The sequence below is a fragment of the Panthera leo genome, chromosome D1, assembly GCF_018350215.1.
Source record: "Panthera leo isolate Ple1 chromosome D1, P.leo_Ple1_pat1.1, whole genome shotgun sequence".
NCBI lineage: Eukaryota > Metazoa > Chordata > Mammalia > Carnivora > Felidae > Panthera > Panthera leo.
The window spans coordinates 107,050,699-107,077,248 of NC_056688.1; the positions used below are offsets into that span (position 1 = coordinate 107,050,699).

The 26,550-nt window shown below is 60.4% G+C and overlaps 2 protein-coding genes across 12 annotated transcripts in view; one reads left to right on the top strand and one right to left on the bottom strand.

The window, feature by feature from the left end:
- The window catches only part of MARK2 (microtubule affinity regulating kinase 2), a 56,855-nt gene extending 39,068 nt beyond the window's left edge, over nt 1–17,787 (top strand). For 3 of the 10 annotated variants that reach the window (XM_042905749.1, XM_042905750.1, XM_042905758.1), the window contains exons 2-19: nt 2,345–2,524; nt 2,751–2,804; nt 5,609–5,657; nt 5,980–6,045; nt 6,134–6,204; nt 6,415–6,471; nt 7,172–7,408; nt 8,415–8,534; nt 8,642–8,741; nt 8,819–8,931; nt 9,914–10,046; nt 10,314–10,492; nt 10,702–10,799; nt 11,832–11,993; nt 12,649–12,906; nt 13,961–13,987; nt 16,066–16,110; nt 16,762–17,787. In XM_042905749.1, the coding sequence (XP_042761683.1) occupies nt 2,345–2,524; nt 2,751–2,804; nt 5,609–5,657; nt 5,980–6,045; nt 6,134–6,204; nt 6,415–6,471; nt 7,172–7,408; nt 8,415–8,534; nt 8,642–8,741; nt 8,819–8,931; nt 9,914–10,046; nt 10,314–10,492; nt 10,702–10,799; nt 11,832–11,993; nt 12,649–12,906; nt 13,961–13,987; nt 16,066–16,110; nt 16,762–17,122 (2,310 nt within the window). In that variant the 3' untranslated portion in view covers nt 17,123–17,787. The remainder of the gene's footprint in view (nt 1–2,344; nt 2,525–2,750; nt 2,805–5,608; nt 5,658–5,979; nt 6,046–6,133; nt 6,205–6,414; nt 6,472–7,171; nt 7,409–8,414; nt 8,535–8,641; nt 8,742–8,818; nt 8,932–9,913; nt 10,047–10,313; nt 10,493–10,701; nt 10,800–11,831; nt 11,994–12,648; nt 12,907–13,960; nt 13,988–16,065; nt 16,111–16,761) is intronic. The other 7 variants (XM_042905752.1, XM_042905751.1, XM_042905754.1 and 4 more) reach the window with 7 other exon arrangements.
- A 1,427-nt stretch (nt 17,788–19,214) lies between these two features.
- Nucleotides 19,215–24,347, bottom strand: RCOR2 (REST corepressor 2). 2 transcript variants are annotated; one of them, XM_042905759.1, is made up of 12 exons: nt 23,726–24,347; nt 22,925–22,981; nt 22,554–22,634; nt 22,279–22,331; nt 22,028–22,189; nt 21,794–21,918; nt 21,633–21,702; nt 21,323–21,538; nt 20,887–20,964; nt 20,666–20,723; nt 20,294–20,523; nt 19,780–20,183 (listed from the first exon to the last, which is right to left on the bottom strand). In XM_042905759.1, exons 1-12 carry the CDS (start codon nt 23,850–23,852, stop codon nt 19,869–19,871), a joined length of 1,572 nt encoding a protein of 523 aa, XP_042761693.1. In that variant the 5' UTR covers nt 23,853–24,347; the 3' UTR covers nt 19,780–19,868. The 2 variants fall into 2 exon arrangements, with proteins under 2 accessions (XP_042761694.1, XP_042761693.1); XM_042905760.1 differs by lacking the exon at nt 20,294–20,523 and having other exon boundaries at nt 19,215–20,183.
- Between the last annotated feature and the right edge of the window lie 2,203 nt (nt 24,348–26,550).

Genomic DNA, 26,550 nt, shown 5'->3' on the forward strand with positions numbered 1-26,550 from the left:
CTCTGTCCCTCGCCCTCTCTCTCTTTCTGCCCCTCCCCTGCTTGTACTCTCTCTCAAAACAATAAACATTAAAAAAAAAGAAGAAAGAAAGAAAAAGAAAATCTGTTCTGGCAAACACTGAGGACCAACCAGGTTTAAGTGAGCAACCGGGTGTCTGAAGCACAGAGGCCAAGAGAGTTGGGTGGGCTGGCGTGGGCAGGCAGCAAAGGCTTTGAGGACCTGACTGGTGAGGACTTGCAGGAGAGAGAACGCTCCCTAAAGGGCAAAAGAAGTTAAAAGGGACTCTGCTGAGATGTCAGGAACCTTTCCCTTCAAAAGCTGCCATATGCATGGGATCTTTTTTCTCCTCGAAGGCCTAAATCCATGAGCTTTCAGGATCCGAGTCAGACAGTTTACCCCAAATCAGCCAGCAGCTACCATGCAAAGAGAAAAAAAGGCCTTCCTTGACGGCAAGGAAGAAGGGGGAACCGTCAGTAGCAGGCTATTTGCTTTGTGTTGTTGTTTTTCTGCCTTGAAAGCATCTGGTTAGGGAAGCAAGCTTCTTCGAGAAACCCTGGACAGTTCTTTGGGTGGTAGCAAGTCATTTCTTTCCTCTGTGGTTTTGAAGGGCTTCATTACAGCCCCAGGGGGCCATGAAAGGAAGAACTTTGACTCACACTCTTCTGGTCACCCCGCTCTCCTCCACGCTGTCTCCACACAGACTTGTCAAGGTAGCTCTGGATGGTTTTAGGACGAGGCTCTCGCCGCATTTTGCCCCAGTATGTGGGAGTGAGGGCGTCTGGTGCTCTTTGAGAGTAAAAGTGGGGCTCCAAACAAGATCAGACCAGACTCCCAGCACTTGTATTCACCCGTTCCCATGCCATACAATCCACCCATTTATTTTTATTTGAGAGTGTGCACAGGGAGAGGGGCAGAGGGGGAGAGAGCGAAAACCTTAAGCGGACTCCATGCTCAGCACAGAGCCCAGCGTGGGGCCGATCCCACCACCCAGGGATCGTGACCTGAGCCGAAATCAAGAGTCGGACACTCGACCAACTGAGCCAGCCAGGCGCCCCACAATTCACCCATTGAAGGTGTACAGTTAACTGGCTTTGAGTAAATTCACAGAGCTGTGTATCCATCACCACAATCAACATTTCATTAGGAGATTTTCGTTCTCACAGAAAGAAACCTCGTACCCCTTAGTTGTCCCCCCTAAATCTCCACCCTCCTCAGCCCTAGACTGATCTTCCTGTCTCTCTGGATTTGCCTGTTCTCAACATCTCAAATAGATGGGCTCATACAATACGTGGTCCTTTGTGACCAGCTTTATTCACGTAGTGGAAGGTTTTCAGGGTCTGTCCGTGTTGTAGCGCGTGTCACTGCTTCATTTCTTCTGATTGCCAACGAATATTCCACAGCGTGGATATCCTGCAATGTGTCCGTCCGTTTGCCAACTGACAGACGTTTGTGTTGTTTCCCCTTTTTGGCTGTTGTGAATGTGGGCTGTTACCAGCAGGCACTGGTGTATGAGTTTTTGTGTGGACGTCTGTTTCCACTTCTGTGATGTGCTGCACCTGGGAGTGGCACTGCCGGGTCACACAGTGACTCCGGGTTTAGCCCCCTGAGGAACGCACAAGTCTTCGTGGACACGTGTGCGTTCGTCTGGGTTGCACCCTTTTTGTGTCACGTATGCGGAGCTGTTCGGTGCCGTTGCTGTCATTTCTGCGTCCTCACACCGTTGGCCCGAGCTGCGGGCCGTCCCGGGAGGGCAGACGGTTGCCTTGCTCAGACCCTGTCATTCGGCGTGTTCGTTGCGCAGGTGTTTGAGCGAGCATCTCCCAGAATTCAGATCGTGTAGGGGCTGGGGTGTATCAGTGAGTAAATGACGTACGCCCGCCTTCATGCGCTCCCGTCTCAACGGGATGGACGGCAAATCGGTGTAAAGTGACAAATGCTAAAGGTGAAGGTGAAGGGCGGCATGGCGCTGAGTGCCGGGAAGGAATTCTGATGTTCTGCTGCGCAGCCTCACGGCGTGAAGAGGCAGCCGGGCGAGCAGTAGGAGGCGCTCTCCCGCGGGCCGTGGAGGGCTGGTGGGTTGTTAAGGGCCGATTGCACCGCCCTGCCGTGCAGGGCCCGGGCTCCCACGCCCACGGGATGTTGGCACTGAAGACCGGCGCTCCTTATCTCCTCCTCCTCCCCCCACTGCCTTCTGACTCTGCCTGCCTGCCAGCCCCCTGCCGTCCGCCCCTCCCCACCCACCTCCACCCCAGCCTCTTAGGTTTTTTTGCGGAGAGCTAAGGGCAACGATAAGGGGAACTGAGAAGTCAGCGTCCTGAAAGGTGTGCGTGTTTCCATCCCACAGCCCACCTTGGGACACCTTGACCCCAAGCCCAGCAGTAAGTCCAACATGCTGCGGGGCCGCAACTCAGCCGCCTCTGCTGACGAGCAGCCCCATATCGGCAACTACCGGCTCCTTAAGACCATCGGCAAGGGCAACTTCGCCAAGGTGAAGCTGGCCCGGCACATCCTGACCGGGAAGGAGGTGAGCTCTGGGGACGGGCCGTGGGGCGTGGCCGCACCCCCCAACTGTTGGCACCCAGGAGGTAGCGGTGGGACTGCTGCCACAGCCGCCTCTTATTTGTCAGCTGGAAATGAAATCTGGACAGATAGATGTGTTGACGGGGATGGGGTTAGAGGAGGAGGGAGAGTCGAGTCCTGGGTCTCTCCTGTCCAGAGAGGGAAACTTGGGCTTTTTGTCTCATGTGCAGGTAGCTGTGAAGATCATTGACAAGACTCAACTGAACTCCTCCAGCCTCCAGAAAGTAAGCATACAACATCTTCTGTTCTTTCTAAACCTCTCATCAGGGGTGGCGATCCCGTGTGGGCCTCCCCTTGAATCCCCATTTTTAAAATCTCTTCGTCTTTTCACTGTCCCCAGTGCTCTGTGGCTCTGCTGCCTGTGGGGCTCTCATGGGATCCACTGCATTGACTCCCCCTGGGTAGGCTTCCTGGCCACGGGCACTGGCTCTTTAGAAGTCTTTCTGCCCTTCCCTGCCATTTGGCCTGTCTGTCTGACCTACTTCCTGCATCGTGTCATCTGCTGGCCTGTGGCCCTATGCAAAAACACAACGTTCCTAGCCATTTCTAGAAACATGCGTTTGGTGATTCCAAGATCTAGAACGATCCAGGGGAGTGGCTCTAGAAGTACAGGGATAAGAGGGGGCAGGGAGCCTGCCGCCAGATTCTGTGCCAGCAGCCTTTTAGGGGATGAGTATAGAAGGTTGGGTTTTTAGAAGCTCGACTCCAGTTTCAAGCCCCTGACAGTTTGTGCAGATTAAGGACAGGTAGTCCCAATTTGCCTTCTCACTCCTAGGCTTCTCTTGGCTAAAAGTCACAGAGTCATCCACATGTAGTGTTCGCTGGATGAGGTCGAACTTTTTCTTCCCTCCTTTATTTACAGTGGGAAACTGAGGTCGGTCTTAGCTGATCAGGGGAGTCCTCCAGGTGGGAACACATACCCCCCGGTCGGGAAACTATGAAGAGCCGGTAGGAACGCGAAAAGGAGGCTTTGATTTGCAGAATGAGACAGCTTGCCAGTGATGGGTTGACGTAGAACTGGACACTCTCTGCCCTCTCCTCCCGTGCTGGGCTCCAGCAGTTGGGGGAAAGAGGAAGTCTCCCATCTGGCTCCCCAAAAGCCTCCCCTGCTCAGGTCAGTCAGATTTCCTTGTGCCCCCATACTCCAGCTGACCCTGGCTCAGATTTCCTGATCTTGCTTCACCTGGTTCTCTCACGAGGTGAGCTGAAATTTTCTTTTCAGGAGCACCCTGTTATTTAAGAGAGGGCATAACCTCATGCTAACAGTCAACTACAGTGAGATTGAGAAGCTTAGGACTAGGGCTTGGGGGCTGGTATTGAGAGAGGCGTTCACAGAATTACGGTGTGGAGGTTGAGGTGCCTTGACACGCTGGCAGTCAAAACCAAAGTGTTTCCTGGTTGATGCTCACTCAAGCCCCGGGATCCCCTCAAGGTTCTTTGGTTCAGAGGAAACATTGCTGTCATCACCAGGGCTTTCCTGCTTGGGGCTTTCCCGAAGAAAGGGAAAGAGGGCTACTCTTGACATGTTGGCTCAGAGCCTACAGAGTAGGAGCCAGCTTGGTGTGGGCCATTTGGTCTTTGGTGCGGTCCAGCCTGCCATATGATAACTGCCAGAGTCAGCCTGGCCATCTTATTTCCTACCTCTTTTTCCTCCTTGCCTCTTCCTGACTGGCTGGAAGGCACCAATCCCGGACAAACGTAGCCAGTTTAAAAGCCTTTTAACACACTCTGTTACCAAGGCCAGTCTGATTCTGGCCGAATCACTCTGTTTAAATCTGATCCCAGCAGTGATCCGGAGGAAGGACAACACTGAAGAATCTAGCCCCCTCAGGGTTCTCAGCTGAGCCCAGAAAACTCCATGTTCTCCCAGAGAATGTCCCTTCCAGGCCAAGTGGGTGCCCTCAGGGGAAGAACCCAGGCAGCTGCCTCCAGCCCCATTTCAGTGTTGCTTACCACCCCTGAGGTGGCGTCCAGGACTTTTTGCCTCTCATCCAAGACAACTGCTGGACCAGGGAAGAAAGCAAGAGAAACCTGGGCTCTAACGTGAAAAGGGAGCCAAGTTCAGAATCAGATTCCTGAAGATTGGAAAGCCCGTCTCTTCCTTTTCAGCTCACAAAAGCTCTCGGACCTCCTTAAAGGGAAAACAAAAAACAAAAAAAAAAACGTGTTCACTTTATTCCATGAACTATATCCTGAATTATCTCCAGAGGTCCTGGAGAGACCTCTCCTCCCCTTCCCACCCCCCACCCCCCCAAAAAACAACAAAATGCAAACAACTACTTCTGCTCTTTGTGCAAACGGTGAGGCCTGGAAGTTACCAAGATCCCACCTCCAGTTCTCTGGCCCCCGCAGAGGGGATGGAGTTCGTTTCTGTCATCTTTCTTTATGGAAATACATGGTTTGGAGTCCCTGATTTTGTTTCACAAAGAGAGCGTGAGTGTGTGGAGGTGGGCTTGATTAAAATTGGCATCAGCTATATATAGGAGCGGCTTCTTCTGTCACCACCCCAGAGGCCCAGGAGAGAAGGGCCTGCCCACCAGTGCAGAGCCCTCTGACTTCTGTAAACCAGAAGACGGTGGGGACCCCCCTGCCAGCCCCCACCCCTTCACACAGACCAAGCTGGAGGCTGTTTTGTCACTGAACTTTAGCAGCAGCCCTGGTTCTGAATATTCATGTACACGGGCTCACGCTCCCTCCTTCGGAGGCACCCAGCCAAACCCGTCTGCTCTTTGGGGGTTGGATCTGGGGAGACTGCAACACAGGACACTTGGCCGCTTTAGCCAGATGCTGAACCCCAGGGTGCAAGTCGCTAGAGCCCAGCTTTCCTCCTGCCGACGCTTCTGCTCTCGTTCCCCTTCACCTACTTCTCAGCCATCAGGGACAGGCATGGGGGACCTGGACGGCTGCCCCATTTCTTTCCTTTGCCTGTTTTCTCTCTTGGGAAAAGAATTCAAGCAGTGGCTCCGTTTGGAGGGGACCTGAGGGGAGCAAGTGAAGCAAGCGTGACCCCTGGTATTTTATTTTCCAGCTATTCCGCGAAGTAAGAATAATGAAGGTTTTGAATCATCCCAACATAGGTGAGAACCAGATGCCGTTCCTTCCTTCCTTCCTCCTCCACAGCACGGCTCCACTTCCCAGCCTGTGTCCCTCCCCGAGGCAGTGCTTTCTGGAGTCGGGAGTCTTTGAGGATGCCTCTGGGGATGCCCAGCTCAAGATCCAGCCCTGCCCCTGGCACCCTGGGCTCTTCTTAGCAGTGTGGCTGCCACGAGAGGAGCTTGCCCTTGTGGCAGGGGCGGGGTGGGGGGACCTTTCATCCCCGGGATGCCCCTGTTCACGTTAGGGCTCAGCGTGTGGCCCCTCCTACTTCTCTGACTCACGGCTCGGCCCTTTCTGTTGCAGTTAAGTTATTTGAAGTGATCGAGACTGAAAAAACTCTCTACCTGGTCATGGAGTACGCTAGCGGAGGTAGGTGTGGAACCACCTCTTCCCACGGCCCCCCGTGTTCCCCGGCCCCGGTAAGCTCCGACCTAGACCCCACCCCTGTGTCTTGCAGGAGAGGTGTTTGATTACCTGGTGGCTCATGGCAGGATGAAAGAAAAAGAGGCTCGAGCCAAATTCCGCCAGGTGGGTGTGGCTCCCTGTGCGGAGTGTGGGCCCCACCTCTGCCCTTTGGGATTTGGCATACGAGGAGGAGCTGCCTGTCTCTAAGTGGCCTGTGGAGGGTCCTTCGGGCTTTGCTTATCTATGTGGCAGCTTGGAACTAGGTCACCGGAGCGCAGGTCCGCCATCCCGCCCTCGGGTGCCCCTCACCTAACCCTTCTTCCTTCCTTCCAGATAGTGTCTGCTGTGCAGTACTGTCACCAGAAGTTTATTGTTCATAGAGACTTAAAGGTAAGACGTGCCCTCGTCCCCTGTCCCTGAGTCAGCTTTGGGTTGTTCACCCCCTGTCGACGGTGACCTAACCATCAGGCCCTGAGAGTTCAGGGAGACTCTAGCCTTTAATTTTTTGGAGACGATGAGGAAGCCCTTGGGGCCGCTTCCGCTGTAGGCCTTACGACCGGACTTAGAGGTCAGCCGGCCAGCGAACGGAGGGTCTCTGCCATCTCCTCGCTGGGCACGTCACCTTCCAGTGCTGCCGGGCGCGTCAGGAGAGCCGCGGGCTGTGCTGGCCCTTCCGGCCGCCGACCGAGGGAGGGACGTTGAGTGTCCCGCAGCTGCCCCCCAGCTGCTTTGCAGGCGCGCGCCCACTCCGCTCTCTCCCTGAGACGGTAGAGTGTGGACTACCTCGCAGGCGCCTGGCCCCCCAGTCCTAGCAGACGTGACCGCGATTAACCTGAGCCCGACGTGGCGGAAGCCCGGCGACCCCCGCGCGCTCCCGTGGCCTCCCGTGTGAGGGGTGGCCCGCGCTGCCCTCCTCCGGGCCAGCCTCTTCACGCGGACCGAAGGCCTGCCCTGGAGTTGGTGGAGAATGTTCTGAGACAGGGGACGACTTCCTGTTTGTGCTCCCGTCCCCCACAGCCCCTTCCTGTTCGATGCCTTCCCGTGGTCCGCTCGGTCCGAACATTTTCCATCTTCCCGTCTTCCCTCCCAGGCGGAAAACCTGCTCTTGGATGCTGATATGAACATCAAGATTGCAGACTTCGGCTTCAGCAACGAATTCACCTTTGGGAACAAGCTGGATACCTTCTGCGGCAGTCCCCCGTATGCTGCCCCAGAGCTCTTCCAGGGCAAAAAGTATGACGGACCCGAGGTGGATGTGTGGAGCCTGGGAGTTATCCTGTATACACTGGTCAGCGGGTCCCTGCCTTTTGATGGACAGAACCTCAAGGTGGAGTGAAGCACAGGCTTAGGTCTTAAATTAAATAAATAAAAAATAAATAAATTATAAAAAATTAAATAAAAAAAAATAGATAGATTTAATTTTTAAGTAATCTCTACACTGAACGTGGGGCTCAAACTCAACCCCGAGATCAAGTCACGTGCTCCACCAACTGAGCCAGCCCCATGCCCCAGGCTTAGGTCATTTTTATTGCTTCTCCTTTCCATTCTCAGCCCCTTTGGTCTTACCCCTGACCTCTGACCTTTGCCACCTCTACCCTTTTCCCAAGCCAGAGCTTCAGAGGAGGGCTGGGTAAAGGTATGGCAGGAGACACTGGGCCTTCCGCACACAGTGGAATGGCCTCAGTTCCTTCCTCTAGGGATGGGATAGATTATAGATTGTGTGTCCATTCACCCTTCCAAGGCACTTGGATGGCAGGCCTCAGGCTGGTCAAGCTAACGGGCACGGCGTATTTGACCTCAGTGCCTCTCTGGTGAGGTGCCTTGTCTCCGGCTCTCTGTCTCCTACCGTGTTTCATGTGTATCTGCCTGGTCAAGTCTTAAGCTCTCAGAAGCCTGGCTATTAGGTTTCTAACCTTGGTCTTGGGGTGATTTAAATTTCCCTCCTGCTGGGGCACCTGGCCAGCTCCGTCAGTAGACCCAGGGTACTCTTGATCTCAGGGTCGTGAGTTTAGGCCCCAGGTTGGACATAGAGCTTACCTAAAAATAATAATAATAATGATAAATTTCTCGGGGTGCTTTTGTGGCTCAGTCGGTTAAGTTCTCCACTTTGGCTGAGACCATGATCTCGCAGTTGGTGGGTTTGAGCCCCACGTCGGGCTCTGTGCTGGCAGCTCAGAGCCTGGAGCCTGCTTCGGATTCTGTGTCTCCATCTCTCTTTGCCCGTCCCCTGCTTGTGTTCTGTCTGTTTATCTCGATCTCTCTCTGTCTCTCAAAAATAAATAAACATTAAAAAAACTAAAAAATAATAATAATAAATTTCTCTCCTACTATAGGAGCTACGGGAGCGGGTACTGAGGGGAAAATACCGCATTCCGTTCTACATGTCCACGGACTGTGAAAACCTGCTTAAGAAATTTCTCATTCTCAATCCCAGCAAGAGAGGCACTTTAGAGGTGAGCAGCCAGGAGCCCAGCTGACTGGAAAGTTCTGGGTTCCTTGGGACACCTCCAAGCTGAGTCTCTTTCCTCCTTGCCCTTAACGCTTCCCTTTGCTCCCCCAGCAAATCATGAAAGATCGATGGATGAATGTGGGTCACGAAGATGACGAATTAAAGCCTTATGTGGAGCCACTCCCTGACTACAAGGACCCCCGGCGGACAGGTGAGGATCTGCTGAGCCGTGAGGTTGAACTCCCTAGGACTCAGGACCAGCCTTAACTGTATGTCCCCCCTGTGCAGAATTGATGGTGTCCATGGGTTACACACGGGAAGAGATCCAGGACTCACTGGTGGGCCAGAGGTACAACGAGGTGATGGCCACCTATCTGCTCCTGGGCTACAAGAGCTCTGAGGTGTGTGCCCCCTGCTCTATTCCCTGCTGGCCAGCTTTGCTGTCACTGGCAACCCCGTGCTTCTAGCACCCGTTGAGGGCAGAAGCTCCTCTCTGAGTAGGTGTGCTCTCTGCTGACGAATTTTAAGCCTCAGCTCTGGTGGGTAAAGCTCTCTGGCCTTTGCTTTCACTGGTCTCTGTCAGTGAACGAATAGGAAGGCTGGTGGGGTCTGGGCCTGGGTTGGGTTTCCAGGCGGGTGAGTAGATCTGGCTCAGTCTGTGTTGGTTAGGCCGGGTTTAGGTCGGTCTGGCTGGATCAGTTCTTTGTCTGTTGAGAAATCTTCGTGTCTGTTTCCATGTGTTTGTGTCCCTCTGCATCTGGAAGTGTCTGTCTCCAGGTGTTTGGGTGTGTGGGTCTCTGTGCCTTTCTTATACGGGTCTTGAGTCTGTGTCGCTGGTGTCTGGCTGTCTGTATCTGTGCGCATGAATGTCCGTCCTCCCGTCTGTTCATCTGGAGGCTTCGTGTTTGTTCTTGTGCCCGTCTGGGTAACCGTGTCTGTGTGTGAGTCCCTGGGTGTGTGTGGGAGAGTGGTCTTGCACACCATCTGCGTGTCCCCACATGCACTCCTGGCCTCCCCGCCCTGCTCTTCTCCTGGAAGTGTAGGACTCCCTCTCTTGGTTCTCACCTTTGCCTGGTCAGGAACGATCTAGCTGGGAGCAGGAGGGTGTGGTTTCGGAGTCTGAATGTGTGTTCCCATGGGCACGTGTATCCCTCCCTGGGGTGGGGGTCTTCCATGTGCTGGGGGCCGGGAGTCTTTGGCTCTGTGTGTCAGGAGCTGTGTCCGGGCCTGTGTGTCTCCAGGAGTGTTTAGATGCACCTGGCTCCTGCAGGAGTATGTCCCATGGGAGTCCGGGGAGGATTTGTGTCGGGCAAGGTGGTGTGTAAGTGGGTCCATCTGTGCGCATCTCCACATGATTTCTACCTCCTTTTTCTCTGCTTGCAGCTGGAGGGTGACACCATCACCTTGAAGCCCCGGCCTTCAGCTGATCTGACCAATAGCAATGCCCCTTCCCCCTCCCACAAGGTACAGCGTAGCGTCTCAGCCAACCCCAAGCAGCGGCGCTTCAGTGACCAGGGTGAGTGCTTTGGGGAGTTGCAGGTGGCGGACTCACCCCCTCCTGAAAGGACACAGGTTCCGGGGGCTTGGGATGACACTGCTGAGTTTCAGTCCCACTTCAGCCACGTCTTAGTAGCATGGCCTTGGGCAAGTCACTTAACTTCGCTCAACTTCAAATGGGGTTTGCCAGGTTGCTGGCAGGCCTGAAGGAGAGGACCGCGCGCGCGCGTGTGTGTGTGGCACTTAGTTGGCCCCTCGCCCTTATCCATCCCCTCTGACCCAGCAGCTGGTCCTGCCATTCCCACGTCCAATTCCTACTCTAAGAAGACTCAGAGTAATAACGCAGAAAATAAGCGGCCTGAGGACGACCGGGAGTCAGGGCGGAAGGCCAGCAGCACAGCCAAAGTGCCCGCCAGCCCCTTGCCCGGCCTGGAGAGGAAGAAGACCACCCCCACCCCTTCCACGGTGAGCGTCCCTCCTGCAGTGGGGCCCGCCCTCTCCAAGCAGCTCCCTCCAGCTGCCTCCCTGACCTTGCCTCCGGGGCCATGTTTGCTTGCTGTACAAAGCCTACCCCCAAGAGTTTGAAAAGCAGAATCCTTTCTTTCCCCAAAGCCAGTCCTGTGAACAGAACACTTGGGTGTCTGTGATACAGCCCTGCCCTTTATTTCCCACAGAACAGCGTCCTCTCCACCAGCACAAACCGAAGCAGGAATTCCCCCCTTTTGGAGAGGGCCAGCCTTGGCCAGGCCTCCATCCAGAATGGCAAAGACAGGTGAGTGGACCCAGGCCCTGCCTACCATGCTCCCCACAGCCATCTCACGGCGGTGACGTCTGTCAGCAACCCCCCTCCTGCTCCCTGGAGTTCCGTCCTGGCTCTGTCCAGTCCAGCTTGTCCACGCACCAGCCCTCCTCCCTGCCACTCTCCACCCCCCACCTCAAGTCTCCCATCCCCTGTGCTCCCGTGACTGCTCCTTGCAGCAGGCACACCGAGTGAGACTCCATGGTCATCTCGGCTGCATTCTTGCCTGATTTGGTGGGGTTTTTTCTTTCCTTTTTTTTTTTTTTTTTTTTTAGTTTATTTATTTATTTATTTATTTATTTATTTATTTATTTATTTATTTATTTTATTTAAGCAATGTTGGCACCCAGCGTGGGGCTCGAACTCACGGCCCTGAGATCCAGAGGTGCACGCTTTTGCGACTGAGCCAGCCAGGCACGCCCACCTTCGGGCTTCTTGACTGCAGCCAGGGCACAGCAACGGCGCTCCTCTAGGCCCCAGTGCCTGAGGCTTTGGTTTGGTGGCCCCAGCTCAGGGCAGAACCGAGAGATGCCCCACCTGAGGGGCATACGTGTTGAGGGTGACCCCGGCTGTGCCCGTGAGAACAGAGGTCCCCTAGCCTTGGCCGTCAGCATCTCTTGGTGTGTTGCATTCTTGGCTCCTCCTCTTCCGAGCTTAATGAAAATTCCCCAACACCCTGCTCTTTCTGTCGACAAAACATCCTTGTTCTTAGAGTTCCTAGGGGACCAGTGCAACCCAGAGGCAGTTCCATCCCGTCGGCTTTTCTGCACTTTTGTTTTCCTCCCCCCGGGTTTTGGCCTCGTTTTCCTCACCCCCGGTGCTCCGCTTCCCAGCCCCGCTTTCCTGGTCTCTGACTTGAGTCCCATTGCTGCTCCCCAGACCTGACCTGCATCCTGCCGAGGCTCCCCGGCTCTGGCCCTTGCTGCCCTGCCCTTGCTTCCTAACCTGAGCCTCCTGCCCCCACCCACCCCTAACCCAGGCCTCTTCGCTGCTTTTGTCTCCTAGCCTAACCATGCCAGGGTCCCGGGCCTCCACGGCTTCTGCTTCCGCCGCAGTCTCTGCGGCCCGGCCCCGCCAGCACCAGAAATCCATGTCGGCCTCCGTGCACCCCAACAAGGCCACTGGGCTGCCCCCCACGGACAGTAACTGTGAGGTGCCGCGGCCCAGGCAAGTGTGCTGGGGCACCTGGCGCACCTGGTGCCCTCAGCCTGCCCCCCCCCCCCGCCCCCCCCCCCCCAACGAGTTCTCCCCGCTCCCCGGGGGTCCTGCTCTGTTTTTGGCATCTTAGCCACAAGCAATGGCTCTGTCCCCTGCAGTCAGGAAGTAGAGGGAACAAAAAAATAGCTTAATGCCCCTCTTTTCCTCCAGTTCTCCCTCTCAGAACAGATATGCAAGAAGCCGTCCCGAGGCTCCAGAAGGAAGCCTTTTTGTTCTGAGCCTTCCTGGACTTCCTTAGGACCCCAGGGACAGTCAGCATCAAAGGGATTCAAATCCTTGAGGGTTGGTCGACATTGTCCCCTTGAGGCTCCAGTGTGCCTAGCTCCCAAGGAGCCTCTTCTGTCCCGCCTGTTCTGCTCTCCACACACGTATCCTCCCTTGCCTCCCTCCCTCCCCCAAACCATCTCCTCCCACCTCCACCCAGATGTCCTCCTTTCTGGTGTCCTCAGTGGTCACACCCCTTCCTTCTGTGTCCTCCGTGATGGCTGCCTCTGCCCCAGCGTCCCCCTCCCCTGTTCCCACCCCAGGATGCCACAAGTGCTCGGTGGTGATGACGTTCTTGTGCCCTGATGCATTTCCCCCACCCCCACCTCTCTTCCCACAGCACGGCCCCCCAGCGTGTCCCTGTCGCCTCCCCCTCCGCCCACAACATCAGCAGCAGTGGTGGAGCCCCAGACCGAACTAATTTCCCCCGGGGCGTGTCCAGTCGAAGCACCTTCCACGCTGGGCAGCTCCGGCAGGTGCGGGACCAGCAGAATTTGCCCTACGGTGTGACCCCAGCGTCTCCCTCTGGCAACAGCCAGGGCCGGCGGGGGGCCTCGGGGAGCATCTTTAGCAAATTCACTTCCAAGTTTGTACGCAGGTGAGTCGGGGGCTTAGGGTGGCAGAGAGAATGAGGCCAGGTCTTCCTACCTGCCTGGGAGTGGGGGTGGGGACTCGGCACTAAGCTTGGGTCCTGGGGTTAGAAGAGGCCTTAAGGAAAGCCTAAGAAGTTGGGTCTTTGTCAGCACCTCATGATCCCAGACCCGTCCATCCTTCTCAGGCTCTCCCCAACTCCTATACACACCCCTCGTTCTCTGGCCCCAAGAGCAGATGGCCAATGCCGCCTCCTCTCTAGGAGAGTGTGAACTCAGATGCTAAAATAAAAGCCCCCCTCTTCTCTCCTGGGTTCCCATGGAAACTTATATTTGGTGACGCAGCTGCAAAGTCATGAGGCCTGAGCCAGGCTGGGCCGGCAAGGAGAGTGTTTCCGGGTCCTTCGTCTCGCCCCCTCTGACCTCCTTTCCCCCCACTCAGCTGGTTAAGTTTGCACCCTCTGCCCCAGCCTCGTCTTTCTGCCCCGGGCTCACCAGGAAGAAGGCCAGAAGTGAAGTAGCTGGTGAGGGCCTGGTGGCCTCCTCCCTCGCAGCCCACTGTGCTGAGGCTTTCCTGAGCAGCAAGGGCGGGGGGCGGGGGAGAGTTCTCTTCATGAGGTCTCTCAGCTGGTCCCCAGGTCCCCAGCTGCCCCAGAGAGACAGCTGTGATGCTTACGGTGCAGCCAGCAATCCTGCCCGGCAGGACGCTATCTGCTATCTGTCTCCATCCCTCCGTTTGCCCTCCCACCTCAGGGTAGCTCCAGAAGCAGCAGCGGGCTTGGGGAGAGCAGGCTTGCTGCCCTTCCTGGTGCACTTCAGTCAGCTCAGCTGGAGCAGCCAGGAACCGTGCCCCTTTCCAGCCTTGGAATGCAGGGCGGCGGGGCGGGACGGGGGCAGGTCCCGGTGTCTAGGACTCTCGTCTCGCTGAGCGGCTCTTCCACAAATGGGGTGACCGTTGAACCTGTAAAGCCCACTCCCCACCTGCTTATCCACATACTGTCTTGTTGGTTTTTTTTTTTTTATTTCTTTTTTTATTTTGTCTTTTTTTGTTTGTTTTTTTAGAAATCTGTCTTTCAGGTTTGCCAGAAGGTAGGCGTTCAGCCCGCTGTGTGTGTGTGTGTGTGTGTGTGTGTGTGTGTCTGCGTCCCGTGTCCTGCCTCCGTCATTAACTCCCCTTTTCTGGCTCTTGCTCCCTCTTCCGTCTGCTAACCACGTCTGTGTGGCCCTCTCTCTGCCATCTTAAAGGGATGAAGACCGCCTCTGACTGGGTGGCCGCTCGGGGCAGATGGCTTTGCAAATGAGGAGCCTGTCCACAGGCAAGGGGGATCTTCTCAGGGAATTCTCCCTTTAAGATTGTCTCCTCATCCCCACCCCAGGTTTGGGTTTCGGTCGCAAGCATTGGGTTCCTTTCCTGGCCCTTCCCCCTGTCTGTGCATGCGCTGTGAAGAAGCTCCACGACGGTTGCAAGTGCATCTGGGATGGTGCCTCATTCTGGGTCTCCTGGTCTTTCCCCTTCTCTGGTCCCCTGAACTTCAGGGCTGTGTGACCTCTTGCCCCCGTCCTGTGGATAGCAGGACTTCGGAAGTACTACAGGGACGCCGGCGTCCTAAGGCTCCAGCGTGATGCTTCCAGGCCCAAGGAGCCTTTGCCTCACGAGTGGGCACGGCACCCCCTTCTGGCAGCTCCTGTTAGAACTAGCCCCCCACCCCACCACCACCCAGCACACCTCCTGCCTCCAGCAGGACGTATCTGGACGAATCAGGCCACCTGTCTTCTGGGCTGTGTTCTCCGGATGAGGACAATGGCTTCCAGAGAGCCGGGGGCCGGGATGTTCTGGGGCGGGAGCCACCTACCCCATAGTCCTGGCAAAACAGTGGGAGATCCCGCCCCCTCCCTCAGACATCTCCCTTCCTAGACTGGATCCTGGCTGGGCCACCACCCTCTGGCCCCGTCCTCATCCTCTCTGGAGGCCTGGGTGGGCCAGATACCCAACTGAAGACCCAAGGGCCGGGTCGGGAGCACTGGTTCCCCAAGGCTGTCGGCCCAGGCCCCGTGCTGGGGCTAGGACACCGGCAGGCACGTTGGTGACCCAACTGACTAATGCCAAGACGGGGTCTTTAGGCTTTCCCCTTTCCACCCACTGCTCCCCACCCAGCTCTTCACTGCATGGCTAGCTGTTGACTCACAGGCCCCGGTGACAGGGCGCCTCCACCCACAGGGCAGGAACCAGGTGGGGCTGGGGAGAGCAGCAGGCTCCTTCCCCTGCACAGCCCGGGCTCCCCGCTCGCAGCGCGCTGGTGTGCATTCGTGTGTCTGTTGTGTCTTCGTGTTCCTTTTCCGTGTGCCGCTGCCGCTCTCTCTCATCCTCCTCACATCCCTGCCCGCCTCTGCAGTCCCCAGTGTCCCGGCTCCAGGCACCCATCTTCCCGCCAGGAGCTGGAGAAGCCGCTCAGCGGGGCCAGACCTCTTCCCCACCCACCCTCCCGAGGTGCTGGCCCTGCCCTGCCCTCTCTCCTCCGTTCTGTACAAGCAGATGGCCTGGCAGCCTGGCAGGCAGGGGAGTCATAAAAGAATGGGGGAGGCGGGCTTGTCCACGGCCTGCCTCGGGCCCTTCTCCCCCTCCCCTTCCCCAGGCACCCATCCCCAGGCAGTTCCAGCTCTTGGCTCTTTGAGCCTCCCGGGAGAGGCTTCTGTCTACCCTCCCTCCCCCCCCTCCCCCCAGCCCGGCCCCTTCCCTTCGAGAGGACCAGGGCTCTGGGGCCTGGGTATGCTGATGTTGAAGACCCGTTCACAGCGTGAGGCCCTGGCTGTGGGCTGGCGGGGGAGCTGCCTCATGCTGTGGCTTGTGCCCCATGCGTGTGTCTGCACATCCACACCCCCCTCCCTCCCTGGAGCAGAGGCTCCTTCTCCCCAGCACAGAGCTCTGGGAGCGTGGGGGGGCACAGGCCCCATGTGCCGGGCTCCCTGCCGGAAAGGGACAGGCGAGCCGCCAGTGTGAGGTGCTGCAGAGCCGTGTTGGCCTGCCAGGTGACGGGCGAGTGGCCTTCGGGCTCGGGTCCCGCTCACCCACCGGCGGCGCCTCACCAGACCCACCCTCGCCTGGGTCTGCGGCGGCGGAAGGAGCGAGAGGTCCCAGCACTAAACTCTCCCTCGCTCTGTTTTTTGAGGAACCTGAATGAACCTGAAAGCAAAGACCGAGTGGAGACGCTCAGGTGAGAGGGCCGGAGCCAGCACCGGCCCTGCCCGGGCCACCGGGCTTGCCACGAGCCTCCTGCTCCTGTCTTCCTTCTGCCACCTGGCTCTTCCTCCAGTGGTTCTGCCCGGTCCCCACCCTCTTGGGACCTCCCTTTCCTCAGAGAATCCCCACACCCCAGCTGATGTATTCTGGAAGCAGGACCCCTAGGCTGGGCGGCTGGGGCTACAGATTCCTCCCCACCGCCCGGCTCACCTTTGTGGCCAGCCGCTACTCTCTGTCCACAGTCTGCGAACCGCTCAGGGCTGTTGAGCACGTGCTCCCCTTTTTTCCCCTGACCCTCCCCTCTTCCGAGAAAAGCATGGAACTGGCGCCCTCCCGTCCCCTGCCGGGGCCTGGCTTCTCCTCACCTTCTCCGCCCTCCCTGAGAGAGAGATGCAGGTGGCAAAACCGCCCACCCCTCTCACCCTCCCTCTGCTTCCCCCCCCCCCCCCACCAGGTCTGCCGCTCCCTCTTCCAGCATTGTCATTGTCGCCTCCGGGCCACCCTCCCGCTCTCCTGTCTGGTCTCCGGGCCCATCTGCCAGGGTGGCTCTCCCGTGGGTGGGGTGCCTCGGCCCGGGGCCTGACACCCCACCCCCCCCCCACCCCCGCCTCTGCCCTCTCCGCAGACCTCACGTGGTGGGCGGCGGAGGCACTGACAAAGAAAAGGAGGAGTTTCGGGAGGCCAAGCCGCGCTCGCTACGCTTCACGTGGAGTATGAAGACCACGAGCTCCATGGAGCCCAATGAGATGATGCGGGAGATCCGCAAGGTGCTGGACGCAAACAGCTGCCAGAGCGAGCTGCACGAGAAGTACATGCTGCTGTGCATGCACGGCACGCCGGGCCACGAGAACTTCGTGCAGTGGGAGATGGAGGTGTGCAAACTGCCGCGGCTGTCTCTCAACGGCGTGCGATTTAAGCGGATATCGGGCACCTCCATGGCCTTCAAAAACATTGCCTCCAAAATAGCCAACGAGCTCAAGCTTTAACAGGCTGCCGGGAGTGGGGGGCGACGGAGGCGGGCCAGCTGGACGTAGCTGCTGGGGCCGGGCTCCGACCCACCTGGGCGAGACTGCAGAGATGGATTGGTCTGTCTCCCCCTGCTGGCGCTTCTCCCCTCCCGCCCTCCTCGGTTGGGTTTTTTTTTTTTTTCTTCTTCCATGTTTGGGGGGGACGGGAGACGGTTCTTGCCCCCCAACGTTTGCCCCTGCCCAGAAAGTCCCCCCCCTTCCCCCCTCTCCCCCACAGGAGGCCAAGGAAGGGGGGGGAGGGCTGGGGGGGCGGGGCTCCCCCTCGGTACTGCGGTTGCACAGAGTATTTCGCCTAAACCAAGAAATTTTTTATTACCAAAAAGAAAAAAGAAAAAAAAAAAAAAAATCCCAGCGGCCACCTTTCCTCCCCGCCCCATCGGGACAGTTGAGACTGGATCTGTGGGGTTTCCCGGGAGGGTGGCTCAGGGCTGGAACACTCTCAGGCAAGAGTGGTGGAGCTCCCCGTCAGGCCCTCCGCCAGGCCCACTTTGGGCTTCTCCCCTCTCCTTCCCTCCTTCCCCTCCAAGCAAACCACCAGAGGTGGCCTTCCCCTGACCTCGGGCCCCAGGGCTGGAGGCCCGGACGGCCGGGCCGGGGACCGGGGGGCTGGGGGCGGGGCGCTGCGCAGCCCTGAAGTTGGGGGGTGGGGGGCGGCGGCAGCTCCGGGCTGGCAGGCGCGGCCCCGGGGCCCGGCCCCCTCCACACTGTATCCTCTGCCCCTCCTTCCCCAGAGCCGGGCATTTCCTTCCACAAGCTGCTGTGGGGACTTTTGTTCCCCTCCTCAAAAGTCTGTGCCATCTTCTCCCACCCCTCCTGGGTAGAAGGCGGGGCTGACCCCGGGGCCGGGAGAGGGGAGGGGACTGCAGGGCAGATGGGCTCCTCGGCCCCCAGGGGGCCGCCTGGGCTGCTAGTCTCCGGAACAGGGATGCTGGGCACTCTCCACCAGGGGAGAGCCTTTGTCTGAAAGCACAGCCCCTCGCCGTTCCTCTCCCCTGCCCCTTCATTGGCATTAATCTGGGCACCAGCTAGTTCCATAGCAGTGACTCCCCCTCACCACTCATCTCGGCCTTGCCTTTTCTTCCTGACACTGTCGCCCCTCCTCTCAGGAGACACTGCCCAGGGCCTCCACGGGCCCGCTGGCTGGAGGCTGGATAGGGCAGCAGGGCCGGGAGCATCTGCCCTCCAGGGGGTGGGGGGACAGACAGGCCTAGTGACTCCCAGCTTGCTAACCTCCTCGGCCAGTGTGGGAGTGGCTGGTCATGGGCGCTTGGCTGGTGGCGGCCGCCGCATCCCTTAATTTATTTCTCTGCTGTTTCTGTTCCTGAGAAGTTGGGGGAGGGGGTCCCGTCGAGGCTGCCCCCACCCTCACCTGAGTTGTACATTTTTTTTTTGTGATGGGTTTTATTTTTTATTTTATTATTTTATTTTTTTCTTTTTTTGATTTATGATGACTCCACCCCTACACATCACCCCCCTGTTCCCAGCCCAGGCTCCGCGGCAAGGCGAGCCCTTGGGTCCCAGGAAGGGGCCTAGCCAACCTCAGCCCTCCTACCCCAGGCCCCGACTGCAGGCTCTGTGGGCTCGGGCTCAGGCTCCGACCAAGGGCTCCCCCCCCCCCCTTCTTCCCTCTCTTCCTCCCTCCCCATCCCTCCTGCCCAGTGGAACAGCCCGGGTGCTCTTCTGAGGGGCCTGGAGGGCATGGCTTGGCTCCCAGAGAGGGTGGTGGCCCGTGGGGGGGGCCTCCCAGGCAAGGTGGCCCCTCCCGACCCGCCCCCCCCCCCACCCGCACTTAGTTTCTCCTCTGGATCAAACACGTAATAAAGAGAATGTTTGGAATCTGAGCTGCCTCCTTCTGTTTCTTCTCCCAACCGGGCAGGGACCCAGTCCCCATGGGCAAGATGTGGCCCAGCCCGCCAGCCTTGCAGGACAGAATGGATTCCTGTCTGAGGCCTGGGGGAGGCCAGTGCTGGGTGGCTGCTCCCTCCCACCCTCGGGGCACAGACAGGAAGCAAAGCCCAGGGACCTCAAGGGCAAAAGAGAGAACACTGAGTGAACTTGGAAGATTTTATTTATTTTTTAAAAACATTGAAAAATAAACCCATGTCTGCATATGTCCCCGGCCCTCCTTTCTCTAGGCTTTTGGGCAGCGGGTATAGCGGGCACCTTCAGAGCTCCATGGCACTTCCCAGCAAGCTCCGGAAGACAGGAGAGCTGCCCATCCAGTTCGGCCACACTGAGGCCCCAAGGAACCTCTGCCCGCCTCCCCCCTACGGCCCCCTCCCCACCTCACCCTGACTTATTGCTAAAAGAAAGGAAAGAGGAAGAACAGCCCCTACACTGTCCACTCCCCCATCCCCCAAGCTAAGGTCACTACCCCCTCTACACGAAGGCCAAGGCCCAAAGGCCCAGCCCCAGCAGACTAGGAGGCAGCCATTCCAGCCCCAGCCAGGAAGAGAAAAGTACCCTCCGGCCGGTTCAGAAGGCCCCCGAGTCCCCGCCCCAGGCTCGGGCGGGGGGGTGGAGCCTCAGCTGCCAGAAACAAGTGCAGAACCCAGAGGTCCAGACTGTGCCCGCTGGCAGCTCCGGGTCTTCGAAAGACCTGGCCAAGGGCTCTAGTCCCTTCTGTCCTCGGTGAAGCCAGAGGTGTCCGAGGACGGCCAGCCACGGGGTTCTGGAGCCTCTGGCGGGTGGAGGGCCGCGGGGCTCAGAGTGACGGTGCCGGAGGCTCCAGCGGGGCTCCAATCAGGGTGGGTGGGGGCTGAGGGCCGGGGCGGGCACTGTGGCGGGAGGCAGCCAGAGCCGGGCGGATGAGAGGTGGTGGGGGCTGGTTGGGGGCCAGCCGGGGCTGGAGGAAACGGCCCTGCTGGAGCGGGGGTGGCTGGCGGAGCAGAGTGGGAGCCGTAGGCAGAGGTGGCCTCAGCAGCGGGGGCGGCTGGGACAGCGAGGTGGGAGGCGGAGGAGGGGGCGGCACGGGAGGTAGCGATCGGGGCACGGACGTCGACACGGACGTGATCTGCACCTGTGAGGGGAGAGAAGGGAAACGGACTCGAGCGTGCCCTCGTCCCCGTCCAAAGACGGAGCCGGCTCCTCTCCTCTCTTCCCGGAAGGGCTCCTTCCGCCCGCTCTCACCTCGTCGTCTTCCTCCAGGGCTGGGGCTGGCAAGGGGGCCCCTCTCCTCGACTCCTCCATGGGGACTGGGGCTCCGGGCGCCCCGTCCTGCTCGGCCTCCCACTCCTGCAGCACCTCCTCCAGGTTGAAGCGGCGCCGGTAGCTCACGAAGAACGTCTTCACCTGGGTCAGAGTCTTGTTCCCGATCACCTCGGCTATAGCCCCGAAGTCTTTGCCGTACCTACGGATGGCTGCGAGGGTCAAAAGGGCAGCAGAGCGTGAGCGCCCCTCAGAACGAGCTCCTTCCCTGACCCTTCCCCGCTGCCCCGGCTCCTCCTCGGAGGCTGGGGAGAGATTCCCGGCGCTCTCCGCGCTCCCCCCGGTCTAACCCACCTTGCACGGCCAAGAGCTGCTCATCCGTGGTCCAGCGGGAGTTGAACTTGGTGTTGGCCTGGAGAGCAGAGAATATATCCTCTAGACTGGACGTTATGGCAACAGAGGCCCTGCCCTCCGAGGCCATCTCCCCTTTCTGCTCCGCAAGATGGGGGAGGTGGGGGGGTGGGGGAGGTGGGGGGGGCAAGCCCCTCCCTCACCCACACCCGAAGCCACCTTACCTCAGGGGGGCGCAGTGGATCGATGCCACCCTCCAGCGCCTGGCGGAGGCCGCTATTGGTCTGCTTCATGCTTTGCACCTGAAAAGGTCAAGAGGCGACACCTCAAACTCTCCTGCCAGAAAGGCCACCGGTACCAACCCTCACCACGGCTCTGCTTCCCAACACAGCTCGTGGCCGCCCCCCCCCCCCCTTCCAGCTCGCTCCTCCCTCACAACAGCTCAGTAGGGGAGGCGCCCGGGTTCTCCCCCGCTCGCAGACCAGTTTCTATAAAAGATCCAGAAGAGAACGCCGCCGTGACTCAGACGTCTAAGAGGTGGGGCAGAGGCAGGCTCGGCGCGTGCACACCACACACCTTCCGCCTCAGCCGTCCCCGCAACGTACTTCCCTGCTGCCCGCGGCCCGGTCCGCGGGGCCCCTTCTTTCCTCAGGCCCTCACCTGGCGCTTGAGGGAGATGAGCTGCGAGTCGAGGCCTCGAAGCGTGAGGTTGGCAAGGTCTGGGCTTCCTGACACAGCGGTGAGGCCCTCGGGGCTCAGGTACATGCCCTTGGGTGGGCGACGCCGGGTTCGCAGCGGGTGGTGGCGGTACTGAGACCCCTGGGCCTCCTTCTTCCCAGGGCCTGGGCGGGTATTCAGGGGCCGAGAGGGCAGAGGCTGCCAGGGAAAGGAGAGGGGTGGGTGGTGAGGAGCCCAAGGACGAGGCGGGCGCATGGGCAGGGCCAGACCAGCTTGGGGGGGGGGGGCTCACCTCTCTCTTGGGGTCTCCAGCATCTGGCTCCCCCTCACTCACGGCTCCTCGTCCCTCTTCAAGCTCATCACTGTTGACACAGGGACCAAGGAGGGAGTGAGGCAGAGGCCAGGGCCCCCAGAGCTCAGCTTGCCCCGCCCCTGGGCCCCCAGGGCCCCCACCTGTCTTCTTTGTCTTTTCGGCCCCCCAGCCGCCGAGCCTGTCTGTCCATCACGCTGGTCCGGCTGCGGGTCTTCTTCCACGAATAGTAATACTTTACCAGACTAGGGATCAGCTTGTCAGGCAGCTGGAAGGGCAATGCCAGGGGCTGGGACCCACCCAGGACCCTGGGCCCCGGGCGGGCTCGTCAGAACGGAGGGGCTAAGGAACGCTGGCAAAGGGGAATGGGCTTTTACCATCTGCTGGATCCGCTGGAAGCATTTGCCATGGAAGCCAAAGGCCTGTTCAAACAGCACCTTGTCCTCCACAGTCCACTCGTCAGGGAACGGGGTGAAGTTGGCCAGGTCGGCCAGTGACTTCTCTACATCGTGCTTATGCCACAAGAGCATGCCCAGCGCCTGGCCCGGGAGAGGGAACGACTCGGGCTCAGCTGCGCCCGGCACCGTCCCGTCCCCACCGCCCGAATCCCTATGGGGCCGAGGCTCACCTGCTCAATGTTGTAGCCGTGCTTCTCCTTGGCCATCGCAATGTACTTGTCAACTGCGGGGGTGGGAGGGGCCCGGTATTGGAGAAAGGGTTACACCTCCTGACCCGAGCCCGCCCAGATGGGGCTAGGCCCCGGAGCCTGAGCCCCAGGGAAGGGGCTGAACCCACACACCTCAGCCTCCAGCCCACTTGGGAGAAGAGCCGGCCACCAAATGGCATGAACCCAAGCCCCCGGCTCCCAGGGATGCAAACGAACCAGGATCCTGCCCCACTCACGTTTGGCATCTGACACGCAGTGGTTGGGCGACCACACCAGCATCCCCTTCAGTTCCTTGTTGCTGTAGCGTGCAGGGCTCTCTGAAAGATGGGCGCAAGAAGGATCAGCCTGGTGGCACTGGCCTGGACCCACAGCCAGAGGGTGGCAGAGGAATGGGGCCTGTGAGGTGAGGCCCAGAAGGGAAGGAGGAGCAGAGACCCAGACAGGAAGGCAGAGCAGGAAAACCAAGCATGCCATGGGCCACCCACCCCCGCCCGCCCGCTGGCCTGTCCTTCCAGCGGGCACCAGCCAAGGGCTCCCCCAGGTGAGGCTCAGGGCCAAGCCATGGGCCCTCCGCTCCCCTCCCTTTGCAGCCTGTCCTGCCACTCACCAGGCTTGCACTCCGGAATTACGGCCTGGTAATTGGTTCCAACGCGGATCATGCTGTCTGCGGAGCCAGGGGAGACAGTCAGGACTCCAGGGAGGGAGGACAGGAGGATGTGGCAGGGGTGGTGGCTGCCCTGGGGTTCTCCTTCCTGACCATTCAGGGCCCCCACCTTCCAGAAGGCTCACTTTTCCCTGATCTGCCCCCTCAGTTGCCCTCAGCCACAGAAGAAACTGGAAGACGGAGAGACCCTGCCTAGTCATAACCCATGGGAGGAGGGGGGGGGCGGGGGCGGCAGAGATGGGGGGGGTGCCAGGACAAGGGGCCAGTTTAGAGCCCAGGCCAAGCAGAGCCCTTTGTTCTGGCTGGGGGGGGGGGGGGGGGAGGCGGGTGCTGCCCCTAGACCTGGACCATAGCCCTGCAGGGAATCCAAAGCTCCTCCCCACCCCATGAGCCTCACAGCTCGGTGTGGAAGTGTCTTTCCAGCCCCTGCCCCAGCCAGACCTCAGTCCCCTACAAGGTAGCAAGGTATGAGCAGCCCAAACTGTGGAGAGGAGGGCCGCCTGAGTCCTTCAGAGACTGAGGGCAGGGCGGGGGTGGGCAGGACCGCCTCCTTGGCAGCTAGGGGCCCAGCCTCCGGATTCCCAGTGCCCGCAGCCCCCAGGCTGGGGGAAGAAGCAAGACAGAGGCTCCAGTCCTGGAAGGCAGGAGCCATCAGTCTAAAACCCCCGTGGTCAGCAACACTCCCCCCGCCCCACTCGCGTCCCCGGTGCCGGTGCACCTTTAACCCTAGGCCGCCGGGCTCACCGTGCGAGTGCTCCTCCTCGCTGCTGTCATCCTCCGAGTGCGGCTGCCCGCCGTTGGGCGCCGTCTTGGCCCGGCTGCGGGACAGGATCCCGGAGCCCGCGCTCGGCTTCTCCATCACGGAGGGCATTACCCCGCCCAGCTGCCCCGGGGGGCGCGGGAGCCTTCGGAGAGCCGCGGTGGTTGCCGCGCTCGCCTCGAGTGCCGTGCCCGGCCCGGCCTGGAGAGGTCGCCACTGAGGCTACGAGAGGCAGGAGGTCAGCGTGGCTAGGGTCCGGCCGGGCGGGAGCCCTGCGGACAGCTCAGCGCTCGCCGCGACCCCCACGGGCGAGGGCGTCAGAAAAGTTTGTGCAGAAGTGGGGTACGCGGGGGATGAGCGCAAGGTCCGGTGCGGCTGGGGCGCGCTCGCTCTGTACGCTCCACGGGATTGGGGCTCCCTCGGAGAAGTCGGGGCGCCCGGCTTCTGGGGCGCCTCCGAGCCCCACCGCCCTCCCGCCCACGCAGTTGAGCGGGCGGGCGCTGCGGCGCAAGTGGCGCCCCCCGCGGGCTGCACGCCTCCCGGCTGCACCGGGATGCCCCAGTCCCCAGGCGGGGACCCCCGTCCCGACCAGACCCCTGCCCGCGACGGCAGGCGGCGGGGCCCCGGCGGTGGTGGCGGCGGCGGCGGCGGCGGCGGCGGGACGGCGCGCACGGCGCGCCGCGCTGGGCAGAGTTGCCGGGAGGCGGGCGGAGCGCAGCCGCGGGCGCCGCCTCGCACCCTCCCCGGCGCGCTCGCTCTCCCCGCCGCGCTCGGGCTGCTGCTCGCTCGCCCGCTCTCCGCCGCCGCTCGCTCCTCGCGCACACAATGAAGCTGCTGGCAGGGAAGTAGTGCCGGCTGCGGCCTCAGCACCCCTCCCCCAGCCGATGCCTCCGCCAGCTGAACATCTGGCCCTGGGGTGGGAGGGAGGGCCCGGGGGGCGGGGCCTGGGGGCCGGGGCTAGACCTCCAGGGGGTGGGGTCAGGACCAGGGTGGAGAGCGCTTCCCTCCGCGGGCCCCCGGGGCTCCCTGACTTGCCCCTGGGGGGGAGACCCCGCTGCCCCCCGGGAGTAGCCGGGGGGTCAGCTCCACCCACGCGCACACCGGCCCCGCACACCAGTGGGCTCGGGTTACTGCCGCCTGCCCCGGGGGCCCTGAGGCCGCCTGCCCGCCCGCCCGGGTGGAGCCCAGCTTTTCCTTCCATTTCCCTTCCTGCCAAGGAACTCCCCGCCCCCCCCTTCCGCAAGGGGGACCCCCCCCCTCCCTCTTGCGCCCTTGGGGGCCAGAGCGGATGGGAGGCCGGACAGGCGAGGCACGAATTCCTCCTAGAGCTACTGGGCCAAAGCCTGGCTTCTGGTGCATCTGTGGGTCCCCAGGGGTCACCTCAATTCCCTTTTAAGTGCTGCAGTACGCACCCCAAAACAGTGGCATGAGGGGCTGAGGGCTGGGGAGTGGGAGGTGTTGGGGAAGGTCTGGACTGCAGGGAATGGGAGGAGCTGGGTCTCCTCCCCACTGGGTTCACTGTCACCCCAGCTGGGAGCAGCATCCCCCTCCCCCAGGACAAGCGCGGGCAGAGTGACAGACCGGGAAGCGGGTAGAGCGGCACAGACGGAGATGGGGGAGGGGGTGGGCAGAGACTTTCAAAGCCAGACCCAGCCACCCTGCCAGGCACACAAAGAGCCAGCGCACACACCGGCGGCGGCTCTGAGCCTGCGAGCTGCGCCCGTGCCCGTCCCCGCCGCCCAGGGCACGTGCTGCAGCGCACACAGGCCGAAGCCCCCGCCCGCCGCCCCTCCCATCCGGAGCCCCAGATTCCTAGACACACCTCCACCCGGGCACACCCCGCTGTGCCCAGACTGAGCCGAGCCTGCGCTAGCACCCTCCTCTCCCTTCCCTTCCTCGGCCACTCTGTAATCAGATTCCTAAATTTAGAAGCAACCCAGGGCCCAGCCAGGGATCCCCGCCCCCACCCGCTGCCTGCGGCCAGGCGGCTGGGGTCCTGCGGTCGGGCCACGACCCGGCCGGGGCCGCCCGGTCCTGGGGGGCTCCTGTGGGCGGCCGGGCCAAGTCAGGCACGACCCCACCCGGCTGCGGCGCTGTCGGGCCACACGGGGCCACCCAGCCCGCGGCCACGTTGCCCGCCACACCTCGGGCCAGACCTACGGAGCCTTTTTCCTCCTCTTAAATCATGGATTGGGCACCGAGCCCCAGGGTGGGGAGGTCTGCACAAAGGAGAATAGAATGAATGGACCAAGGGCAGGTCTGACCTAAGGGGGTCTGCCGCAAGATGAAAAGAGGCTCCCAGCCTGACCCTCCTGAGTGGCAAGGTGCCCAGCACCTCCAATCCCTGTGCCTGTGCACAGCCCTCTCTTATGATGGAGCCTTCCATCTTGCCCACACCCGGCCGGCAATTAGGCAGGGCCTCAGTTAGGCCCCCTTTGCCCCCACCTTTGCCTTCTTTCTGTACTAATACCTACGGTCGAGGGACCAGACCCTCACCCCCAGGCCTCAGCATCCTGCTTATTTTGGTCCCTTTCCTCTAGGGCTGCCCCAGGTACCCCCAGCCACTGGCGTGTCCCTCCTTCTCAGGCACCCCTCCCCCCCCCCTCCCGTAAGAATCTCTTTCTGCTCTCACTTCTCTCTAGAGCCTGGAGCTCAGGGCCAGAGAAGGATTCTGCTCTGGAGGTAGGGGCAAGGAGGGGAGGTTGATTCCTTGGAGTTGGGGGCAGGGGGGCAGTCTCTAGGCCCTGGCGCGATGAAGCGTCGGTCTGGGATGTGGGCCATGACAAGGGAGGAGTATCCGAGGAGTTTG

Excerpts from the sequence above, each read along its gene's own strand:
- RCOR2 (XM_042905759.1), bottom strand. The coding sequence starts at position 23,852 with ATGCCCTCCGTGATGGAGAAGCCGAGCGCGGGCTCCGGGATCCTGTCC. Across the intron at positions 22,982-23,725 it reads CGAGGAGGAGCACTCGCACG|ACAGCATGATCCGCGTTGGA; the intron begins GTGAGCCCGGCG and ends CTGGCTCCGCAG. Across the intron at positions 21,703-21,793 it reads CGAAAAGACAAAGAAGACAG|TGATGAGCTTGAAGAGGGAC; the intron begins GTGGGGGCCCTG and ends CTGTGTCAACAG.